Here is a 19,774-nt window from a genome sequence, read left to right as displayed (position 1 = left end):
CCCCCCTCCCCCATAAGAGGTAGACATGTTCCAGTTTCAAATCAAAGTTCTTTCCTCCACCTCTTACTGTCAAGATGCTATGAAACTTTATTTCAAAAATATTTCAACCTTATATGTAGTTGCTTTTTACTTGTTAGAGCTGTCTTGTAAAGCTTGCACATTATTGTCTGAAAGTGTCTGTGAATAGCCTAAACATTGCCTTTAGAAGTAAAAAAAACCTCCAGGGCTTCTAGGGGGAGACCCCTAGAACAACCCCCCCCCCCCCCATAAGAGATAGACATGTTCCAGTTTCAAATCAAAGTTCTTTCCTCTACCTCTTACTGTCAAGATGCTATGAAACTTTATTTCAAAAATGTCTCAACCTCATGTAGTTGCTTTTTACATGTTAGAGTAGACTGTCGACAGTCGCTCGCGCCTTTTTTTCCTACGTTTTATCTAAACTCCGGTCCGGCGCAACACTAGTATAATCGCAAACTGATTTCGAGGGCCGAATTGCGAAGGCCCAAGCTCGGGCCTTCGGCCCTCGATCACTCTGGCATTCGGCCCTCGATATCAGTTTGCGATTAGACTAGTGTTGCGCCGGATCGGAGTTTAGATAAAACGTAGGGGGAAAAAAGGCGCGAGCGACTGTCGACAGTCTAATGTTAAAGCTGTCTTGTAAAGTTTGTAAATTATTGTCTGAAAGTGTCTGTAAATAGCCTAAACATTGCATTTAGAAGTAAAAATCCTCCAGGGCTTCTAGGGGAGACCCTAGAACCCCCCCCCCCCCCCCATTCACACACACTCACACAAGAGGTGGACATGACCCAGTCTAAGAGCTCTTCAGCTTACTGTCAGATGCTATGAAACTTTTATTCACGGCGGTCAGTGACTTTTTGTCCGCCCAATAGAAAAAAACACTGACACCCCCCCCCCCATCCCCCAGGCTGGAGAAACTGACCGGTCTATCTGAATGTTTGAGCTCACCAATCAAGTTTCCGATTTGTATTTTCAGTGTGTCATCATACCATGGCATAAAAACTGTCAATGGTGTTTATTTAATTGAAAATCAAACATGTATGAAATATGTAGTTTTCTAAATATAATCTGTGTGTATATAGAACAGCATCTTTTTACTCTCTGTAATTACCATGTGCGAAAACCAAACAGAAAATTGTGGCAACAAAAGTAGGTGTTCAACATTTAGAAACAAATCCGGATATCTCAAAGAAGCAAAGATAAAAAAGTTGCCAGCATAGGCGAAGGAGAAAAAAAATAATTCTCTGGCAAGCAGGTGGGGGAGGGGAATAATGACGTCCCACCAATCTTCCAAGCCCCCCCCCCCCCCCCCCGCCCCAGGATATCGAATGGTCTACCACTCAGAAGATCGACACTTGAACTAGAAGACCGATTTTTTGTCATCTTCGGCCACGGTACTGCCCTGGGTGTAGCGTTTTAGCGTGACATCGAACGTGACGTAGAACATGAGTGGAGTCAGGATAAATAGCTTCACCGGCGGGACATTTATGATTACGATATAATACATTTACATGTAAATATGCAAATAACATTTAACGGTAGAATTTTAAATATTCAAATATCGAACCGTTTGTATTCACCGTTCACGATATTTGTAAACACACATCGTATAAGTCCGATTACAAAATGTGGTCAGATTTGTTTGTGAGCAAATTTACATAACTACAGCGGGTATGTCAGCACATTTGAACAAGCCCTAGAAGTGATACGATCATTCGAAACAGAGACGGTCACTAAATATTCTATTGAAAAACGTATGAAATATTTCCGGTGACGAGACAGACAGCATTTTTTTTGGTAGGTAGTCAGGTGCAGCTGTACTATTAGTCCTGCTTGCATACGGAGTAATCCGGGACTCGATTCTTAGAGTCAAGTCAGTAATATAGACTCGTGCACCGTCTGTAAGCAGGAAACTGTAGTATGTGCATTACAGGTTGTACTATTAGATAGTTTACTTTAAATTTACTTGTTTTTACTTTTTTTTTGTAATTTTTCTAACAAAGTTTAATCGTTTTATCATTATGTTTTAACTGGTTTTGCATGTTGTTCATTTTTACATCCCGTAAGGGGGTGGAGTGAGTTATCACCTCTTTACAGAGACAGTACTTTCAATTAGATATACCAAATGAATTCAAAACAGAAGAACCACAATCACAACTGCTATAGTTTCCAAACAACAGTTCCGCTTCTGAAGCACCCCTTCTTCAACAGCCTAGACCAATACAGCCATCAACTGCACCCAAATACAACAAACTGAGGGTCTATTGCAGAGAAAAAATTGACAAAATCAGAGATGCAACATATCTCATCCAAGATCACAACATGCTGCATTTGTTGTCAAATAGCCTCGACGACGTTCTCAGCAATGTCATATGTGCCAAGAGATTGTGTGGGAGGTCTTCCAACCGGATTTTTTTTAATTTTTTAAATTTGGAATCAACTGTTCTAAAGAAAAGAAAAAGAGGAACAAAGTTGAGCCAAGGTACAGTGTCATGTACATAAAACTTTTTCTTTACATATCTCATGTAATATTTCTTTGCCATTATCTTTGGATATAATAAAATAGACATTACTACAACAATTTTTAGAAAAAAAATGTCTTCACTGGAACAACATAAGCTATGATTTCTCTGAAAAATACAAGTCTAATAGTCAATGTTGTCAAAGTAATTATCAATATTGATTTTACTAATGATATCTTGAAGCTGATATAGCTATGAATAATATGCAAGACAGTTACAAATTATCATTTGATAGACCAATAATTATCACATATTACAAACATAAATATAAATTTACATTTTGTTTCACTCTTCAGAAATAATACAAATGATAATGTAGCGACAACAAGACCAACACAGGAAAGGTTCATAATTTACCCATCTCTTATGTTTATGATCACCAATAATATTACATATTTACTACACTTTAACAATTTTACCAACCCAAAACTTCAGATATTCGAACTGAATTGAATGGGTTATATCAATGTCTGATGGTATCCAATACTTTGTATACCAAAGTCAATTTTTCAGTTACAAATGTAAGCTTGTAAAATTGTTTTAATTCTTGTCATAATTTGATACAACATTGGAAGGGTTGCTTACAACTGGGCAATGTGATATTATCATCATATTTATAATTTATACATGTTTGTATGTTGGTTATTACTATGGCAAGAATTACTGTCTGAAATATCAGATGAGGCCATTGCAACATTGGAACCAACTGAGTGGCTAAGTAGTGCAATAATTGATTTTGCACTTCAGTAAGTTTAAGGATCTAGTGTGCATGTACTCTGAATCATCAAGTCATTGCCACACATACACACACGTACATAAATCTGATTTGATGTGGTATGATGTTATACGTGATTATATTGACTTAGTCATTCTACTGATTTTAGTGATCTCCAAGTCTTGTCTTGAATGATGATGTCAAAGGAGATTTGATGACAGAAGGGACTAGTACATTCCAGTCAACGATTGTTCTTTTGAAAAATGTGTTCTTTAAAAAGTTAGTTTTTTAATCAAGGTGTTTATACCTGGCTGGATGGCATCGTATACTCTTAGTTGATGACAATTATTACATGTGCAAATAACTGTTTACATCCACCTGTTCTAAAGACAAATACTGTAGTTGTTGTTGTTGTTGTTGTTGTTGTAGAAAATGACAAGGTTCCATTATCTTATTCTTAGATACAATCACCATCTAGACTGTAAGATACGTCGTGACGTTTCGCCCTCACCGGCCTCCTCTCGTGTTAGGGGTTGGCCGATGTTTGAGGGCGCAACGTCACGGCGTACCTTACAGACTAAATCACCATCATGCACTACAAGACATGAAAGAGTGTACAATTATACTGATGACAACGTTCTACCAAGCTTTAAAAGCAAAAAAAAACCAAAGGTATGATTTACTAATAATATTTAAAACACAGCACATTCAACATGTTTTTAAAGTGAGCTTCATTTAATGTTTGCCCGGACTAGAGATATGGAATGGATACCATTATGACCAAAAACAATAACAGTAATTACTGGTAACCTTTACGGCTGGAAATATACAATACTCTGTGAAGTATATTTACAAATTATCACATAAAGTCATGCAAATCACCACTTTCTACTGCACATTTTCTTCAAACTGTTTAGAATGACTCGTTCCTCTTATTAAATAACATCTTAGTAATAACTACTGCAAATTCATGTAATTTAATAAATGTACCCGTTACTTTAGACACTTGAAAATCGCTGATCTGATAATTTTTATTTTGGGATTTGGCATATGTCACGTACACACACACACACACACACACACACACACACAGACAGACAGACACACACACACACATATCACACACATTTTGTGATGCCTTTAGCACTACTGAACTACTTTAGTGTTGAGTAGTGCTAAAAGAAATAGAGGAATTTGAAGTATTACGGGCTTAAAATCCAAAATAACCACGCATTTCTCATCCATATGGATACTTCACAAAAAGAGAAAGAAAGGACTTCAGAGATTTTAAGTGATGACTGGTTTCACAGGAGGGGGGGGGGATAAATAATTGAACTTGTCTTGAATAACTAGACGTCTTGGGAGATGGTTGTTTTCTGGTAGACATCTTGGGAGATGCACAGATGGTTGTTTTCTGTAGTTTTTGTTTTCCATATATTTCAATTTCAAGACAGCCCTTTATATAATATCAATTATACATATTATTAATGGAACAGTTTGTTAAAATCAACAATACACTTCTTTAAATCTATGAAATTGAATACATTGTTCCCTTATGATTGCAGCCCAGAAATCTACATGACATCACACTTTTTTTCTTATTTCATCAGCACACCACACCGTATATATCACAGTCAACAAAGGAAAACTTGGCAGACTTGAGTCATATAAAACACTTGTATTTGCAATTGACCTGATCTACAAAATGTATACTTTATTGAGAGAAAACAGAGTGTAGTATAATATATTGAAAAGAACTGTTTGGGTTTTTTTTAGTTTTTTCTTTTCCTTTTCACATTTTTCCTGATTCTGACGGTTTCTTCACTGTCATCAGCATCATCTCCCCTTCTTTTCCTTTTATCGTCTTTATCATTCATTTCCTAAAAAAAGTAATTAAAAAAAAGATTTAGGTAACAGAACAGTTATCTTTGATTCAGTTGCCTGTATATAGACAATCTCAGGGTATGAACAAGAACTCAATCAACAGTGTGTCCACTACTATCAACAGTGTCCACTACTACCAACAGTGTGTCCACTACTATCAACAGTGTCCACTACTATCAACAGTGTCCACTACTATCAACAGTGTGTCCACTACTATCAACAGTGTCCACTACTATCAAGAGTGTGTCCACTACTATCAACAGTGTGTCCACTACTACCAACAGTGTGTCCACTACTATCAACAGTGTGTCCACTACTATCAACAGTGTGTCCACTACTATCAACAGTGTCCACTACTATCAACAGTGTGTCCACTACTACCAACAGTGTGTCCACTACTATCAACAGTGTGTCCACTACTATCAACAGTGTGTCCACTACTATCAACAGTGTCCACTACTATCAACAGTGTCCACTACTATCAACAGTGTGTCCACTACTATCAACAGTGTGTCCACTACTATCAACAGTGTGTCCACTACTACCAACAGTGTGTCCACTACTATCAACAGTGTGTCCACTACTATCAACAGTGTGTCCACTACTATCAACAGTGTCCACTACTATCAACAGTGTGTCCACTACTACCAACAGTGTGTCCACTACTATCAACAGTGTGTCCACTACTATCAACAGTGTGTCCACTACTATCAACAGTGTGTCCACTACTATCAAGTGTCCACTACTATCAACAGTGTGTCCACTACTATCAACAGTGTGTCCACTACTACCAACAGTGTGTCCACTACTATCAACAGTGTGTCCACTACTATCAAGTGTCCACTACTATCAAGTGTCCACTACTATCAACAGTGTGTCCACTACTATCAAGTGTCCACTACTATCAACAGTGTGTCCACTACTACCAACAGTGTGTCCACTACTATCAACAGTGTGTCCACTACTATCAAGTGTCCACTACTATCAACAGTGTGTCCACTACTATCAACAGTGTGTCCACTACTATCAACAGTGTGTCCACTACTATCAAGTGTCCACTACTATCAACAGTGTGTCCACTACTATCAAGAGTGTGTCCACTACTATCAAGTGTCCACTACTATCAACAGTGTGTCCACTACTATCAACAGTGTGTCCACTACTATCAAGTGTCCACTACTATCAACAGTGTGTCCACTACTATCAACAGTGTGTCCACTACTATCAAGTGTCCACTACTATCAACAGTGTGTCCACTACTATCAACAGTGTGTCCACTACTACCAACAGTGTGTCCACTACTATCAACAGTGTGTCCACTACTATCAAGTGTCCACTACTATCAAGTGTCCACTACTATCAACAGTGTGTCCACTACTATCAACAGTGTGTCCACTACTACCAACAGTGTGTCCACTACTATCAAGTGTCCACTACTATCAACAGTGTGTCCACTACTATCAAGTGTCCACTACTATCAACAGTGTGTCCACTACTATCAACAGTGTGTCCACTACTATCAACAGTGTGTCCACTACTATCAACAGTGTTTCCACTACTATCAACAGTGTGTCCACTACTACCAACAATGTGTCCACTACTACCAACAGTGTGTCCACTACTACCAACAGTGTTTCCACTACTATCAACAGTGTGTCCACTACTATCAACAGTGTCCACTACTACAACAGTGTCCACTACTATCAACAGTGTGTCCACTACTATCAACAGTGTGTCCACTACTATCAACAGTGTGTCCACTACTACCAACAGTGTGTCCACTACTACCAACAGTGTTTCCACTACTATCAACAGTGTGTCCACTACTACCAACAATGTGTCCACTACTACCAACAGTGTGTCCACTACTACCAACAGTGTTTCCACTACTATCAACAGTGTTTCCACTACTATCAACAATGTGTCCACTACTACCAACAGTGTTTCCACTACTATCAACAGTGTGTCCACTACTACCAACAGTGTTTCCACTACTATCAACAGTGTGTCCACTACTACCAACAGTGTTTCCACTACTATCAACAGTGTGTCCACTACTATCAACAGTGTGTCCACTACTACCAACAGTGTGTCCACTACTATCAACAGTGTGTCCACTACTACCAACAATGTGTCCACTACTACCAACAGTGTGTCCACTACTACCAACAGTGTGTCCACTACTATCAACAGTGTGTCCACTACTATCAACAGTGTGTCCACTACTATCAACAGTGCATCCACTACTATCAACAGTGTGTCCACTACTACCAACAGTGTTTCCACTACTACCAACAGTGTGTCCACTACTATCAACAGCGTGTCCACTACTATCAACAGTGTGTCCACTACTATCAAGTGTCCACTACTATCAACAGTGTCCACTACTACAACAGTGTCCACTACTATGAACAGCGTGTCCACTACTATCAACAGTGTGTCCACTACTATCAAGTGTCCACTACTATCAACAGTGTCCACTACTACCAACAGTGTGTCCACTATGATCAAAAGTGTGTGTCCTCTACTATCGTTGATCAAGAGTGTGTCCTAAAGTTCTAAAAACCAAAGTTGTATGAGTGTCAATCCCTACCATTCTGGCATATCGCTGAGCTTCTGTAACTCTTTCCACAATCATCATCACTTCTTGTTCTTCTGTTTGAAAAAGTGGTAGTTTCTTTCCAATAAGCTGTTCAATTCTCTGGTATAATTCAACATCGTATCTGGTTTATAAAAACACAGATGAAAAGTTCACTATAACAAATGTAGTGTTTTAATAAACGTGTGTAGTATGTCAAATCCATCTAACTTCCAAATATGTCCAGATTCTGGTTATAGAATACTGAGAAACTCTTAATTCTACTGGAAATGGGGACCAGAACAGTTGAGATCTTCTCTAAGCTTAGACATTTCTTTAACACATCAAGAGTAGTTGAGATTGTGACATAACTTGAAAATAGTCAAAATCCAAAATTCTTCTACTGGAGATTGTTTCAGATACTGCCATCAATCTCCTACGCAGTGCTACCGTAAAAGTCGACCTCCACAACTTCCGGTCCAACTGGTCCAATCTGCATTCAGTGGGGGTCATATTGGATTTTGTCATAAAACCACAGTGTTCAATACTAGCAATAAACATCATATTTAAGGGCAGATTAGTTCATAAACAATACCAATATGTATTACTTTTTCTGTTCAGTGAAATTTCTATATCAATAGAACAATTTCTTGGAAGATATGTAAATGAACACTGGTCACTGGTTGACATACCAACTACTAACTTTGTATATATACACTGCACTACCTTTTGGTGGAATTGTACATAGTTGTAATTTAACGGAATATATTTTAGAATTGAGGCAGTTAATTTTATCAATAAACTAATTATTATTAACATCATGGAAGTTTTATGTTAAATATGCATTTTAAAAAGTAGCAAAGATGTGACGTATACTCTGTGCTGGACCAAAAAGTGGCCAGTGAAGACAGCAGTGTATATCACCGATGAATAGGAGCTTAATACTGCCAAGAAAGAGGAGTTCATTCTAACGCTGTTCCTAATCCTGGGGACCAGTGTATTTTAAAATGTAATAAACTTGAGTTTCAGTTTATGCTACTTGACATCCTTTGAGTTGAACAGATATACATGGATATACAGCTATTGCACTACTTAAGTACTGATGTGATTGAACTTACTGTGTAACAAATGTGACAGATTTTCCTGATCTGCCAGCCCTTGCTGTTCTACCAACTCTGTGAATGTAGTCCTAAGGAAAAATAACAAGTATGTATTTAGTCTATGTTTCCTCAAGAATTTTCCAGGGAAACAATTCTCTTTTCTATCTTCATAATTATGGGTTCTGGAGAGTCACTTCATGATTTGACATCACCGTTATTTATCGTTCACATAAAGTTTAGGCAATTGTCAAGAAACACCAAATCAAAACTATTTTTCACTGAATGATAAATATTCACAACTATTTATCTGCAGGATAATGTACACTTAGAGTCATCAATATTCAATATCATCTAAAACATGATGATACAGAAGACCATTGCTACTACAATGAAGGTGAAATGTAGTTTCAATTTGTTGTTTCTTAGCGACTGTACGAAATTTAGATGATGTGATATCAAGAAATGACTCCAGAAACCAAAGTTTACGAACATACTTTTATTTCTTGGAGTAGTAGTCCCCTTTAACAATCATACATATTATCATACACCTCTTTTCCACAAATAAAGTAGTCCTCACAGCACTTTACAGGTTAAAGGCCAGGGTTTTAGTCCCAGGTTCTCACCTCATATGATTACACGTTAAAGGCCAGGGTTTCGGTCCCAGCTCCTCACATTATTGTTATCTTATCAGCTGAGCTATAAGGGATTACATGGGATCATTCTTTTGTTCTGGACCATCTTTTTGTGCAAGACAACTGTTTTGCACATCTAACTTTAATCCTAATTTAACGTAAGCCTTTAAATCCTTCACATAGCAATCATCGTATTACAGGTTCACATTCATACAACTGTGTTTATTGAGGCACATCAACCTTCAAGACTTTGACTAATTGCCAGCAGAAGGGCAGACAATAATCAGTTATGTGCAAAATATACTAACCTTGGAATGAGTAGGTATATCAAAATTAATTACAACATCCACATGAGGTATGTCTAGACCTCTGCTTGCCACGTCAGTTGCTATGAGAATGGAACGACTTTTACTTTTAAATTTATTCAACATCCCCAGTCTCTTGTTCTGCAATTAAAAAATGAGAAATTGGGTGAAATTTCAACAATGGCACATTTACAGGTTGTGAAATGTTTGCTTAAAGGGAAAAGAATACCTCGTGAATTCACTATATGTTTAATAAAAACTTGAATGCTAAATGAAACAAAATGAGTTGGATTCATTCATTCTCAGTTATCAGTATGGAGCTGGCTTCGATTAGAACTTGAGCAGAAGAGACACATGGGCCTTGATAGTATTGATGACTCCTTGTATTGCTGAACAATTACAGGAAAGTGTAGATGGATTCAGGAAAATTTTGCATTTAACAAGAAATACTGTGATGTTAATCATGTCCTAGCTATTCTTTTCAAGAAATCATACTTTAGAACCCACTATTGTACTCTATGAAGCCCTGGGGGTCACTTTCAACAGAAGTGTCACAAGAAGGCTTGCCTCGCCCCAGATGAGGAAATAGGAGGGCTTATCACGACAGAACATGACTTCACTAAAACACACAGTGTGGCTACAACTACTTCATGAGTTCATGAAACAAATTTGACATAATTTTTTGGACTGGTTGAGAAAGCTGAACTTTTCCCCATAAAAATGTGGAATATGATATATTTTTTTTGAAGGCTTAGCTAGCTACACACTACTCAACTATCATGACCCTCACTTCCACGCAAAAGGTACTTTTGAACAGCACTGCTAGTGGCCAAACTATACAATCTTGTCTTTATGATAATTAGACTATGGTGAACAGCATGAAGACTATGGCTATGGTGAGCAATGAGTTCTGTTAAGGGTTGTCAGGAACACAGATATGACTGTTTTTCATCACACTTTTTTGACTTGTCATTTGAGCATGAAGTCACTAGAAGAGACGACTCAATTGAACTCGCACCAACCTGACTCATTTGTCCATGCAATGGTACAGCAGTCAAACCAAGATTACGCAGCATCAATGCTACTCTCTGTGTATTATTACAAGTACTACAAAACACCATAAATGAATTGCCTGCAAGTTCATTCAATATGTACACCAAGTAAACATCCTGCAAAAGAAAAAACTACATGTATGACAATAGTGTAGTCAAGGTACCATGACAACAGAATTCTCATGACATGAAATTTTACCATCTAGGTGCACCATAAAAATGACAACTATTAGATTTCTTATTGGCATCATGACTTGTGGGCTGTGGCTGTCAAGTGGGCAATACCTATTAAATTATCTATGCTTATGGTGTGGGCTGTGGCTGGCAAGTGGGCAATACCTATCAAATTAGCTATGCCTATGTTGTGGGCTGTGGCTGGCAAGTGGGTAATACCTATCATTGTCAAATTAGCTATGCTTATGGTATGGGCTGTGGCTGGCAAGTGGGTAATACCTATCAAATGAGCTATGCTTATGGTGTGGGCTGTGGCTGGCAAGTGGGCAATACCTATTAAATTAGCTATGTCTGTCATCTGGGTTATGCTTGTTATGTACATGTAAGCTATGCCTGTCATGTGGTCTGTGGCTGTCATATACATGCAGTACACATTTGTCTCTATCAGATTGTAACAAGGAATTGACACTGATGAACAGCTTCTTTAACCATAAACCTGTCATGGCCACTATCTTTTATACTGGCCTAACATGAAGAGAGGTTAATGTTGGTCAAGTCACAAAATCAAAATTGTTACAAAATCAAAACCATAATTTGAACTTGACACACCTTATATTAATTTATTTGAACTTGACACTCACCTTATATTTACTTGGAATAAAAAGATAGGATTGTTGTAATTTCTCAACAGTTTGATATTTTGTTGACACTTCAACTTTCACCGGATTTGACAGTGATGCTCTCTGTAGTTTTGCAACCTGAAGATAAAAATACCAAACTACAATGTTTACAGTGTACAGGGACAAAAGAACTTGACAGGGACTATTGTCTGTGACCTGCAATCTGCACTTTTCTATTTTTTTCGAAGGGGTGTCCAAGTCCAAAGTCACATAGAACAGACAGGGATACTTTCAAGTTCAAAAATTTATTATGGAAAGTTATACGATGAAAATCATGAAATGTGAAACAAAACTTTGCTTGGTTTGACAAAAATCTTACGAACATTACTAAATTTTATCATCTGGTTAGACAAATATCTCACAGACGTTGCTAAATCTTATCATCTGACTCGACAAAAAATCTCCACATCTTATAATTTGGCATGACAAGAATTGTTACATTTTAGTTAATTGACTGTCTCAAAATTATCAGCATGAACACGCCAACTTTACTTTTACCGTCATCTGTTGTCCTTGTAATTCAATACCTACACAAGGCAAGTGTAGTCAGGTTAAATTGTTAAAATGTATGTCACACAAGACCAGTAATAAAGAAGCAATGTTGTAAGATTTTTATCCAGTCAAGCAACATTCTGTTTCAGGTTTCAAGATTTTTGTTGTATTATCATACAATGAAAATTTACAGCAAACTTGAGAAATGAATCTAAATTATATTGGCTATGTCTAGGTTAGTAGTTATGACCACCAACTTTAGTACCACCAACTTTTGTACCACCAACTTTTGTACCTTTTTGGTCATTGTAGCTGAATATAAATAAGTTCTTCTTTCCTTTGGAATGACCTTCAAAATTTTCTGAACTTCAGTTTCAAAATCCATGTTGAGAATTCTGTCTGCTTCATCCATAACCTAAGTCAAATAAAAGTAAGAAAAAACAAAGGCACTATTAAAAAGACATATCAAATGTAACAATAACCAAGCAAAGGAGTTCCTAATTTGCTTCACACATTGTGTCACTATAAAGCACCAACTTATACTTCTAGAGTGTTGGTTGGTAAATTGGCTGTAGTCATAGTTATATCAAACACTAGATACAAGTACGGACATGTGTAGATCAAAATTTATGAATGGATGCTAGGTTTGATTTATAGTTAACATCACTATATTGTGTGTGTGTGTGTGTGTGTGTGTGTGTGTGTGTGTGTGTGTGTGTGTGTGTGTGTGTGTGTGTGTGTGTGCATGTATGTGTGCGTGTGCATGTGAGCATGTGCATGTATGTGTGGGTGTGAGGTGGAGGAGTGGATATGTTATTAGGTGTGTGTACATGTACTATTGATACACTACTGTTCCATTAAATGGGTTGGGTAGCTATGTTTTTCAAAGCTATGGTCATTCTAAATAGAGACACTTAGTTTGCACACGACAACAAAATATTTATCAGGACTCTGTGGAACTTGTACAGTCCATTTCCAAATTTGTGAAATCTACATGAAAAGAATTGACTCTTGATTTTGAGATTCAGATGAAAAACACTAAAGGCATTATACAGATAATTCCTAGAGCACAACCTCTGCTAATCAGAATCAACATTGGTATTGCTAGTTTTAAACTTACCAAATACTTAAGGGCTCTGAGATTAAATCCTTTAGTATTTTCTAGATGATCCACTAATCTACCTGGGGTTGCTATGACAATGTGTGGTTTCTTCGCCAGCTGTAGAGACTGTGACATCATGTCAATACCACCCACAATAACAACTGAAATAGAATACAACACAACCAAAGATGTTAACAATGTGTCAAAACAGTTTTACCAACATTACATGTAGAGAGGAAAAGAATTGATGGGAGCCAAGAAGAAGGGCAAGTTAAAACTGTCAGTCCCCTTTGAAAACTAGTAGGTTTTTCCTTAATTTAAACAACTTCAGATAGTTAAAATCAACGCTATGTTTACTTCAATGTGCTAAGTTTCCTGGCAAAAGCTCAACTCATTAGCTACATGTATGTCATGCCTCTCAACATTGTACTTTGCCTCAATAAGTTGGAGTTTTTAGCAAAAGTGTCAGTTTCATTGCAAATGAGTTGATCTTGGACTAACAGACCATCTTAAACTTTTCACCTGCTGACCAACACTTCACTATCATTTCAATTGAAAACTCTTAACTGTCATTTCATCTGATGACTTGCCAGACTCACTCACTCACTCACTCACTCACTCACTTACTAATTCCACTGATTGGCTTACCACCTTCACTTCAAGTTTTCATTCCCTGACTTACAACATTCACCAGTTAGCAGACTTACCACATTTCACTCCTATAGTTGAGCCAAGTGCTTCAAACTGTTCAGATATTTGAAAAGCTAACTCTCTGGTTGGTGTTAAAACCAATGCAAATAATCTCTGTGGATGTTCTAATAAATCCTGTAATATTGGTAATGCAAATGCTGCTGTCTTTCCTGATCCAGTCTCAGCTAGACCAATCACATCCTTTCCTGTTAAATTACAAAACAACAATTTCAGATTTTGGTATTGATGGAGGAAGTATCATACAAATTAATGAATCTGAATACTGCAGTATCAAAGTAACACTCACGCATGCACGCACCACACACACACATACATACGTACGTACGTACATACATACATACATACATACATACATACATACATACATACATACATACATACATACGTACGTACGTACGTACGTACGTACGTACGTACGTACGTACGTACGTACGTACGTACGTACGTACGTACGTACGTACGTACGTACGTACGTACGTACGTACGTACGTACGTACGTACGTACGTACGTACATACATACATACATACATACATACATACATACATACATACATACATACATACATACATACATACATACATACATACATACATACATACATACATACATACATACATACATACAGACATACATACATACATACATGCATACATGCATGCATACATACATACATACATACATACATACATACATACACACACACATACATACGTACGTACGTACATACATACATACATACATACATACATACACACACACATACATACATACATACATACATACATACATACATACATACATACACATACATACATACATACATACGTACGTACATACATACATACACACACACATACATACATACATACACACACACATACATACATACACACACACATACATACATACATACACACACACATACATACATACATACACACACACACACTCAGTCACGCACTCAAAATTGGCTTCTGCAATACCTTATGGCTATCTCACAAGAGACAACATGAAAAAATTAACAAATACATGGTACACCTTATACTCATTAGTTCACTTGAAACAAAATCAGACGAATTGGGTCTCATAGACTTGAGTAAGTTCATGCAGTTACAACAAATATTACAAATTGACTATTATATTTAGAATTAATTATCGTAAATACCTTCAAAAGCAACAGGCAATGCTTCCCTCTGAATCTTAGTTGGGTGTTTCCATTTGAGCTGTTCACAAGCTTCACAGAGGGAACTGACAACACCCTGAAGATAAATTATATAATAAAAATTTAAAATAACAAGACTGGCCGAGTGTGAAGCTACCATCATATTCATATTCATATTCACTGTGACTTTCAAAGTTGACCTCTACTCTCAATGTGAATATGATGATAGCTTCACACGTTCATCATCAGATTTGAAGTCTTCCGAATGGGTACAAACAAGCGTTCGGCAAATCACAAATCCTTCATTGGCAGGTTGAAATCATATGATTGCAGTTACTTTTCACTTGATTAGCGTGGATTTGCATGGTTTTTTCTTATTTTTGCTAGAGTATCCAATTTGCACCATGAATTATTGTTGTCATATAAAAAACTAATTTGAATGTTTAGTACGCCTTTCCCATATCTTTGAAAATGAAATATCAATATTTGGGTGTACAAAAAACCTGTATGAGTATGTAATAAAATACGGCCTGGCTGGGTGTGTTTTGATTTCCCACAGTGCTGCTATCTTTGAAACCCTACTTAACACTTACACTGGTGAAATTTACACAATATAGTGTTGTCAAGACCACAATTATCACAATGTGTGTAGTTCCCTTGATCAGGATCGGTCAACGCAATCGATTGTGAAAAATAATGGTCCATGCAACAATAATTCATGGTGCAAATTGGATACTCTGGCAAAAATAACAAGAGAGCATGCAAATCCAGGCAAATCAAGTGAAAAGTAATTACAATCACATGATTTCAACCTGCCAATGAAGGATATGTGATTTGCCGAACGCATATTCGTACCCATTCGGAAGTACTTCGAATCTGATGATGAATGTGTAAGCTATCATCATATTCACATTGATCGCAGAGGTCAACTTTTGAAAGTGAAGATGAATATGGATATGATGGTAGCTTCACACTCGTCAAGACTGGACATTTACATCTAAACCATGTGACCTCAGACTAGGAGACGTGGTTTTCCTCAACAGTTCAACACCTCACTGTCGTTGATTTTACAGCTGTTCTTGTTTATACTCCGTTTGGAAACACGACTTCCAGCCAACATGCACACAACGACGGATACGATACACCGGCAACACGTGTGCCATGTTATTGCACAACATTATTTTGCGAACGTCGGGTCAAGATATTAGAAGGTACAAGACCACGAGCGGGGAATATCAAAAAAATATCCATATACTGATCTAACACTTCAATAACCTTATTTATACATACCAATGATTCGAAAGTTACGGAAGATTCGGTGTCGTCGCCAACTGGGTTGTTATCGACAATACTTTCGTCAGCTTTACTGGGGGCAGCCATTTTGTAGCAGTTTCTCGCAATGAGTTATGGGAGCCAATGACTCACTTGCTGTCGCCCTCAACGTTGCAACTCTTTTTCCACTTGTACTTTTGTATTCTTGTATTCTTGCAGTCTACGCGTTGACCATAGATCTCAAAGATCTGAGTTGACATGGTCTATTATTCTTGAGTTTTAACATGAATTGTCTTAGAAATTTATATATTTTTGTTGCTTGTTTGTTTGTTTTAAAATTGCATATAAAAACATTTTGATAAAAAACACGTAGTTTTGGAATAAAGATCTTTGAACAAAAAGCGACATTTTGAGACCTAATATTTGCATATCACTGACAAAATCACCATGTCATAAACAATACTTAACTTTACACACCCCTAAGAACATCCTCATCAAATTTCAGGCATCTGCCTAGTAGTTTTTGAGTTTAAGTTTTTTTACCAAAAATCTTTGACCCAAAAACACTCATCTCCAATGCAATCAATTTCATTTGAACAATTTTTCATCAAAGAATTATTCCCATCAAATACCGAGGCAATTGGTCCAGCGGTTTTTGACTTTAAGTCACACACACACACACACACACACACACACACACACACACACACACATTCCATCAAGCCTACTGAACCTCAGTTCAGTTGTGCTAAAAACAATGACAGATCACTCAGTCTACTATCCCACAAATGACAAACAAAAAACATATATTATATTCATTTATCAATTTAGTTTTATTGAATCTAAGATCATAGGAATCCCATCAAACAAACCTTGCAAGAGTTTCACTGAATTTATGATGCAAATATCATATCATATCAGAAAACTCCATTATTGGTATAAGTGATGTCATCCAAATAAAAAATAATTGAAAACTTATGCATCTAACTTTCTGCATCACATAATACCTTCCTACACTTATGTAAATAGCTTTAGATAATTATACATTATATCTTTCTATATCTATTTATCATTATAATTTATAATCTCTCATTAAATATTTCATAAAAATATGGCATTTATTTACGAAAAGCATCAATTTTAAGAATAACTACAGCACACAATCAAATGTAATACAACTCTTCATAACAAGCCCACAAATAGTTATCAGCTTGTTAGATCATCAGCTAAGTAACTAAATTTGATGACGATCATCACCCAGGACTGATCACAAACACTGTGAGTGTTTTTTTACCTAAGTTTATCACTTTTATAGATCAATAACCTAACTTTGTAAATCATTTATATACACATGGTGAATCCATTGTGGAAGAGATCTGGAATTCATAAAAATCAAGGAACAGTATTTTCAATAGTACTTCAGAATGATTATGCCTTCAAAACCTATCATTACGGCAGTGTTTGTCCCAATAACTGCAGACTAAATGTCTATATTTCTATTTTTAAAAATATTGAATTTTTTCCTCATCACTGTCATGTATCTTTGCTAATTTTTTATAAACCTTATGATTGAAAGTAAATGATCATTTAAATTAATATTTGATGTTTTATCACTCGCCTACATGTGAATGAAAGTTGCTAAAACCAATGAAATGAAAAACGTTGTCACAGGCATGTCAACAGCTGTTAGCATTGTTTTAGTTCATGAGTGAATGCCTATTGTCACCTTCAACTTCAGACATCAGACTGTAGACGAACAGAATCTGTTATAAACAGGTAAAGTAAATAACTGAATTGGATTAATAACACTTGGCACAGTATGATGGAAGTACAAAGACTTCTATAGCATTCCATTATTTGATAAGAACAGTTGTATGGCCTCTTTACATAATAGTTCATATTCACAAACAAATTTCCAGTTCTCCTGGCATTTCATGTACACATAAAGAGGCCATAAAACTGTCCTTATCAAACCATGAAATGTAATACAAGTCTCTGCTGTTCCTACCTGCTGTGCCAAGTGTTATGAATCCCATTCAGTTGTTTACCTTCCCTGTTTGTAACATCTTCCATTCGTCCATGATGTGATGTCAGCAGTTGTAGTTGTATACTTGTAAGGGATATGGCCTATCACATATAATAAACTTGATTGATTGATTGATTGACTGATTGACTGACTGATTGACTGACTGATTGATTGAATATTTGAATGCAAAACTTGACAAATATAATGTCTTTGAAATTAAGCAGGAATTTACTAAGATGTACTTAACAAGGCAATTGACTCATTGACTCTGTATGATTCTTATAACTTGATTATCACTTTACCTGTGCCTTTATAATTCCCAATCTCTTTTTTAAAAATACCGCCAATGGCGTTGTAGCACAACTGTACAGTTTTTAAAAATGTTTATCCATATGGTAGTCCATGCTAACAATAAGTGTTCATTTGGTGAATGACTATCCAGTTGCCTATCCAACCATGTTGCTATCTTTACGATATATGCTATCATTTGGCTGTTGCTATGGGCGTGGTCATGTTGTTAGATATATTTGCATACATTTTTGTATGTTTTTGCTCACTTGTGTATGAATTCCTAATATTATCTTTGCAATATAAGTGATCATTTGGCTGTTGCTATGGGCGTGGTCTTGTTGCTAGGCATATTTACATAGATTTTTTGAATGTTTATTCAATTGTCTATTAATCCCCATTGTTATCTTTGCAATATATGTAATCATTTGGCTGTTGCTATGGGCGTGGTCTTGTTCGTAGGCACACTTGCATACATTTTTTGAATGTTTATTCATTTGTCTTTCTATTCCTGTTGTCATCTTTGCAATATACGTGATTATTTGGCTGTTGTTGTGGGCGTGGTCTTGTTGCTTGTCAAATTTACATACATTTTTTGAATGTATATTCAATTGTCTATCAATCCCTGTTGTTATCTTTGTGAAATACACGACCGTTTTGCCGTTGCTATGGGCGTGGTCATGGTTGCTAGGGTATTTGCAGACATTTTTTGAATGTTTACTCATTTGCCTACCAGATGATGTTGTTATTTGACCAAAATATACTGCCATTTTGGTTGTTGCTAAGGGCGTGGTCATGGTCGCTAGGGCCAATTTTGTCAAAATGTTTTGAAGAAAATGTGCAGAATAACACTTTCAGAAACATCTCACTAAGTTTCAGACTCGGTGACCAAGTACTTTTTGAGATATAAGTTTTTGACCAAAAATGAAGATTTTTACACCTAATTTGCATATCACTCATGGAATCATTGTATGCTTAAGATTTCTTTGTCCATACATCCCTAGATACATTCCCATTAAATTTCAGCCCAATCTGCTCAGTAGTTTTGGAATTATAGAT

At 36.6% G+C, this 19,774-nt stretch overlaps 1 protein-coding gene across 1 annotated transcript; it reads right to left on the bottom strand.

Moving 5' to 3' along the window:
- Positions 1-4,566: 4,566 nt before the first annotated feature.
- LOC144446538 (putative ATP-dependent RNA helicase DDX47) lies at positions 4,567-16,513 on the bottom strand. The gene is made up of 11 exons (XM_078136325.1): positions 16,420-16,513; positions 15,133-15,226; positions 13,962-14,150; positions 13,273-13,415; positions 12,448-12,567; positions 11,622-11,738; positions 10,777-10,923; positions 9,758-9,895; positions 8,836-8,906; positions 7,733-7,862; positions 4,567-5,135 (listed from the first exon to the last, which is right to left on the bottom strand). The coding sequence occupies exons 1-11, from the start codon at positions 16,507-16,509 to the stop codon at positions 5,028-5,030; spliced, it is 1,347 nt and encodes a 448-aa protein (XP_077992451.1). The 5' UTR covers positions 16,510-16,513; the 3' UTR covers positions 4,567-5,027.
- Positions 16,514-19,774: the final 3,261 nt, after the last annotated feature.

The sequence above is a fragment of the Glandiceps talaboti genome, chromosome 15 (assembly GCF_964340395.1).
Source record: "Glandiceps talaboti chromosome 15, keGlaTala1.1, whole genome shotgun sequence".
Classification (NCBI taxonomy): Eukaryota; Metazoa; Hemichordata; class Enteropneusta; family Spengelidae; genus Glandiceps; species Glandiceps talaboti.
The sequence above is the reverse complement of the archived record's forward strand: the minus strand, read 5'-3'. Positions and strand labels throughout refer to the sequence as shown.

What these genes read in the sequence shown, in the direction of transcription:
- LOC144446538 (XM_078136325.1), bottom strand. Translation starts at nt 16,509, where the DNA reads ATGGCTGCCCCCAGTAAAGCTGACGAAAGTATTGTCGATAACAACCCA. An exon ending in ATTGCCTGTTGCTTTTGAAG is followed by an intron (nt 14,151 to 15,132) that starts GTATTTACGATA and finishes GTAATTTAACAG; the next exon opens with GAAAGGATGTGATTGGTCTA. An exon ending in CAGCTACAATGACCAAAAAG is followed by an intron (nt 11,739 to 12,447) that starts GTACAAAAGTTG and finishes TTTTATCTTCAG; the next exon opens with GTTGCAAAACTACAGAGAGC.